Below are 6,002 nucleotides of genomic sequence, written 5' to 3'. Positions count from 1 at the left end.
TATAATCCATCATAATTATTGATACAATTCTTATCTCTTGCAACATTTGTAAAAATAATTGATCTATTTGAATTTTCAGTGATTCCGATTTTATTAAATGATAATTTTATAGATTTTAAATTTACCAATGCATCTAAACTTTTAGTCTTCTCAATCTTCCAATTATATTATAAGTCTAAATATACTAAATTGACCAATTCTTCTAGATTTTCTATTTTTGGAATGTTAGTATCTGATAGTATTAATTCTTTTAAATTTATTAATGTATCTAAATTCTCTATGATAAATTCAAATATTCAAAATTGATTAATTTATCTAGATTTTCTATTTTTGAGATTTTGTTATGTGATAGTATTAACTTCTTTAAATTTGTTAGCAGATAACACAAGTTAAATGTGCACTTACAGACTTTGATGCTTCTGTTGTTATTGGAAAGATATTGACATAATAAATATAAACTTTTGATTATTATAATCCTACAGCAACTACATATTCTTCTAAAAATCAATTTTATTGCTATGAAGCGCTGAAAAGATATATATGAAATATGGCTTATATTGAGAAAGTTTAGCCAACACAATTTCATTACAAATAAGTGATCATTCTAATAAACAATTGCATAAAAACATTGAAGGCATTTTCTGTAGTGCTAAAAATTCTGATTTTCACCACTGATAAAAGCTATATTGGTTTTGTAACTTTAGCAATTGCTCAGATATAATAATAAATATACTCACTGTCAAATAAGAACAAAACTGGATTTACTTTTTTTAAAGATTGATATTATCAACATGCTAAATTATAAATTTAACTATACTCCGTTTTTGATTTCAAATAGCTTTTCAACTTGTCTAGCGTTTTAATGATTTTTTTGAACCATCTTTTTTGGTTTTTTATACTAAAAAAAATTCGAAATATCATCAACTTCCATTTGTAGTCTTTTAATTTATCTTAATTTTTCTTTATAGATTTTATTACCTCCCGATTCAAGAGCTTGCAAATTTTTTTAGTTCTGATATCATTGTGATATCCAACATTTCATTTTCCTGTAAATCCAATTCAGTTAAATCAGCTAAAGCAGACAAATTTTGAATTTTATTAATCCAATTATAAGCAAAATTTAATTTATTCAATACTGTTAATTTTGACAATCCATTAATTTCTGTGATACAACACCCAGACAATACAAGAGTTTTAAGATTAACCAATGCATCTAAATTTTCAATTTTTCTGATTTCATTGAACGATAAATTCAAAAATGATAAATTTATTAAAGTATCTAAATTTTTAATCTTTTTAATCTTTTCATTACATGATAAATCCAAAGATTCTAGATTGATTAATTTGTCTAGATTCTCTATTTTTTTAATTATGGTATCTGATAGTTCCAATTCTTTTAAATTTATTAACATACTTAAATTCTCAATCTTCTTAATTTTCTCATTAGGTGATAAATCCAAATGTACTAGATTGATCAAATGGTGTAGATTCTCTATTTTTTCAATGCTGGCATGCGATGGTATTAATTCTTTTAGATCTGTTAGCATATCTAAATTTTCAATCTTGTTAATATTATAATTATTCGATAAATCCAAATATTCTAGATTAACTAATTTGTCCAAGTTTTCAATTTTTTGAATTCATGTGGTTGATATTGTTAACTTCTTTAGATTGGATAGTTTAGCAAAATTTCCAGTTATATATAGTAGATCATTATCAATTTTCAATATATCTGTAAATGAGGTTTCTATAGTTCTCAAAACAAAATCTTAGAAAATGTTTTTATTAAATTTAAAAACAAACAACGATCATTCAAATTCATCACAGTAAAGTTTTTAAAAACCTGAAAACTTGAATCATTATAATCCAGGTAATCAATCAGAAAATTCAATACGAGGTGTTTTTAAGATTTTTACTAAGTCATCGCTGTTTGGATAACTAAAGCAGATTGTAATATCTTTCAAACATTTTGAATTATTTAATATCGCCCCTTCATTTGCATCCATAATATCAATTGTATCAATATTTTCCAAATTTGTGTTTTGAAATAAAGTGATCCCATTAAACAAACTATAAAGACATTACATCATTTCAGAATTCTCTGATAGTTAATTTCAATATCAAAACTATCCGTTCCACCCGAAAGTTTAAATAATATTCTTAGATTTGTGCAGTATTGTAATATTTCTGAGTCACAGACTCAAATCGATTCAAATCATTGAACTTAAGGGTCAAAAATGGTTGTTGATCATTGATACACTTATTGTAATATTACAACTTTGAATAGTAATGATGGTGTGGCTTGTATTTCATTTGAATCATGAAAAGTCTCGCTGTTACGTAGTTGATGAGTACCCGTTGTGAAAAATTGATCAATGCGCTTGTTAACTTGAAGATGAAGATAGACATGAATGGAAGAAGAATACTTCACGTATATGTGTATCTTTTAGCATTGCATAAGACTAAATTTAAGGATATACTGACAAAATAATTTGTGATTCAATTGAGCAATATTCTGAGCAGAGATTGGTTTCAAAAGTCAATCGATGAAAGCATTTTGAGAAAATTGACCAAATCAAACAAATTCTAAACAGAAACAACGCCACCAGAAACAACTGTATTGTATTCTGAATGGCATTTGGAAAGAAACCCACTGGAAAGCAATGCTGTGGTTGGTAAAAAAGCATGTTCAGCAGCAATATTAGTGGTGGTGGTACGTATTATTATCAGTAATGCATTCATGGCAAACAGTAACTCAGATCATATAATTGACTGCCAATGTGTATGTGTATCATTGAGTAGCAGATGTAACCAGTCTCACAACGCAAGAAGCTAGAGATAGGTTTTGACATACTGAAACTCTATCTCTCCAGAAAGTGGCGATTTGTTGGCATTGTGCAAGTGAAGATATAAGAATATAGCTTCATGTCATTTGTTTCAGTGTTTGAGATTTTAGCATTCCATCCTTCAACTTCACCATAAAGTGAGAACAATGAAATCATGAAATAGATAATAAATCCATTGCCCATGCTTTTATCACAAATACCCTTGTAACCACTATTATTATCGCTGATGTTATTGATATAATTGCTGTGATTCTGATCTTTATAGATCTAGCAAATGTATCATTTCAAATACCTGATATTGGCTCTGCTCAGTCGATGACAAGCGCCACGATATGAAAAGTATCATTTGCATTAAGGAAGTTCAAACACAATTACATTATAAGTAAATAACCATTCTGATAAATACCTGCACGCAAACATCGAAGGTATCTTCTGTAGTGCAAAAAGATATGATTTTTACCACTGATGGAAGCCATATCAGTTTTCTAAGTTAAGAAATTACTCTCTTTTAATAAATATAGTTGCTGTCAAATAAAAATGAAACAAAATGTATTTTATTTAAAAATTCTTCTCAGGTAGCATGGTACCAATCTAACTAAGCTTCACATTTAGTTGAAATTGAAGATAACTATCTAAACATCCTGACTGGTGGTTGACAGTTGTGAATCATTTTATTTGGGGACTGATCAGGATTACTCAATTTATCATAAATCGATTGTAGGAATTTTTTAACATTTTTCATTTTTTGAATGGTCCTATAATCTTCCAAAATAATAGCTTCCAAATTTTTTAGTTTTGACATATTTGGAATTTCAGAAACTTTGTTATTCAGTAAGTTTAATTTATTTAAATGAACCAAAGTGAGCAAATTTTCGATTTTAACAATCAAATTCTGATTAAGATCTAATTCATTCAATTTAGTTAATTTCGACAATCCTTCAATTTAGTTAATTTCGACAATCCTCCAATTTTGGTGATACGATTGTTAGACAAGTTAAGAGTTTTGAGATTAACCAAAGCATCTAAATTTTGAATCTTCCTAATACTGCGCCTAAATGATAAACCAGAATAATACGGATTTAACATATTGTTCAGATTCTCAAAATTGTCTAGATTTTCAAAATCTGAGATATCGTTATATAATAATTTTTTTAAATTTGTTAGCATATCTAAGTTTTCAAACCTCTCAATTGGCCAATTATTTGATAAATCCAAATATTCTAGATTGACCAAATTGTCTAGATATTGAGTTATTTTTCTGTGTTTATAGAATACTGTTAACCTCTTTAGATTAAATAGTTTATCAGCATTTCCAATTACATCTGGGTAGTCCTGAATAAGTTTGAATATATCTGTAAAAAAAGATGCCATAGTTTTTAAAGCAAATTCATGAATGATGCTATTAGTAAATGTAAAAAAATAGAAACAATCATTTGAATTTATTTCAATGAAGCTTTCATAAAGACAACGAATTGAATTATTAAAATGATGATAGTCGGTTGTATGTGAATCATGAAGTTTAGTATGAGATGATTTCAAGACTCCTGGCAAACGAGACCAGTCTGGACATCCAAGGTAAATGGTGGTATTCTTTAAATATTTTGAGTTATTTAATATCAGCTCTGCAATGTTACTAATACAAGTCAATTTTGTGTTTTTAAGCGACTTGAAAGCATTAACAAAGACCTGAAAATGTTCTATTTTGTTTGCACTCTTTGTTAGTTGGTAGAGAATATCAAAGCTTCTTGTTTCATCTAGTTATTCAAAATACATTCTCCAAACTGTGCAAAAGCTAAATATATTGGACTCAAATAGATGCGGGATGATCGAAGCGAATCTTAAAAAATTGTTGTTCATTGATAATAGGCAGATTGGTTAGTAATACATCTCTGAATAGTAATGATGATGCTGCAAATGTAATCACATTTCTGTTTGATAAGCTGAACAACCACAATATATCCATTGACAATTGATTGAATATCATATTGACCAACTCAATAGGAAGCTTGTTATGGGATATTTTCGTGATGGTATTACTTCAGCTTTATTTGAATTATTGTTGTGATACTGTCTCCAAAACAGTTGATTAATATCCATTGTGTAAAGTGAGTCAAAGTAGCTATTATTTTGCCAATGCAGATTCAGATGAATGGAAAGGATAGAAGACAATTCTTGACGTATTTATATATCTTCTAAAACCAAAGAGCATATTGGAAAACATATTGATGAATAGTCTCTTAATCAGTAAAACAATATTCTGAGTGATATTTTATGCAGATATTGCAAATCCAATGAAATCAATAAAAAAATATAGACCTGATTTCACTATTCAATAAGTTATCCATAAATATGAAATGAATGGTTCTTCGTGATTATTATCCTGTAAAGTGGCATGTTCAGCAGTAACAGTGATAGCAATAGTAATAGTCAAAGATCTTCAACAATAGGCTGAGTTATCTGATTTGATTCCATCACTATTATATATCTTACAGCATCCAATTAAATATTTTTAGTATTGATCCAGCTCAAATACCACACCATGTTGATTTAACACACCAACGCTCATCTCTCTTTTAACATTTGTTGCAACGTTCCAGCTCGCACCATCCTCTCCATGTAACATAGATACTTGATCAAAATATGGGAACAAGATAAACCAATTCTGTAGAGACACAAATGCTTATATGTTTCTCAGTTGCCTCTGCTTCTTTGTCTTTATGGCGCTTACTAAATGGTAAACAACAGAGGAAGCAGAAGAAGCACAACCACACAAAGCACAAACCTCCGATTTCACTCCAGTGAAATGGGGTTAATGCAAGTATCTTTACCCTGACTGAAAAACGAAAATCTTGCAGATTCACGCTGATAAATGCAGACTGTATCAAAATCCAAATTCAAATATTCTCAATATTTCAATCACCCATAAAACGATTTTTATAAAATGTAGTCACACATTGAATTTTTTTTCTAGCAGTAGACTGGGCAACCCTAAAAAGTCATATATGCATCTGAAAATGTGGTTCATTGAATTGTCTCAAAAATCTAAACTTTTTACTATATTAAATAAATTATACGATTTTATGTAAGATAAATTTATATGATATTTTTAATTTTTGTTTTAATAAAAAAAAGTAAAATAAAAGTGATATAAAAAAA

The 6,002-nt window shown here is 28.3% G+C and overlaps 1 protein-coding gene across 1 annotated transcript; it reads right to left on the bottom strand.

Annotated features, from left to right (window-relative positions):
- Positions 1–786: 786 nt before the first annotated feature.
- Positions 787–2,008, bottom strand: ASCRUDRAFT_107849 (L domain-like protein). Its single transcript, XM_020188700.1, has one exon. The coding sequence runs from the start codon at positions 1,545–1,547 to the stop codon at positions 987–989; it is 561 nt and encodes a 186-aa protein (XP_020046200.1). The 5' UTR covers positions 1,548–2,008; the 3' UTR covers positions 787–986.
- Positions 2,009–6,002: the final 3,994 nt, after the last annotated feature.

The sequence above is a fragment of the Ascoidea rubescens genome (genome assembly GCF_001661345.1).
Source record: "Ascoidea rubescens DSM 1968 unplaced genomic scaffold ASCRUscaffold_10, whole genome shotgun sequence".
Classification (NCBI taxonomy): domain Eukaryota; kingdom Fungi; phylum Ascomycota; class Saccharomycetes; order Ascoideales; family Ascoideaceae; genus Ascoidea; species Ascoidea rubescens.
Note: the sequence above shows the minus strand (reverse complement) of the source record. Positions and strands in the feature narration are given on the sequence as shown.

Excerpts from the sequence above, each read along its gene's own strand:
- ASCRUDRAFT_107849 (XM_020188700.1), bottom strand. The coding sequence starts at position 1,547 with ATGCTAACAGATCTAAAAGAATTAATACCATCGCATGCCAGCATTGAA.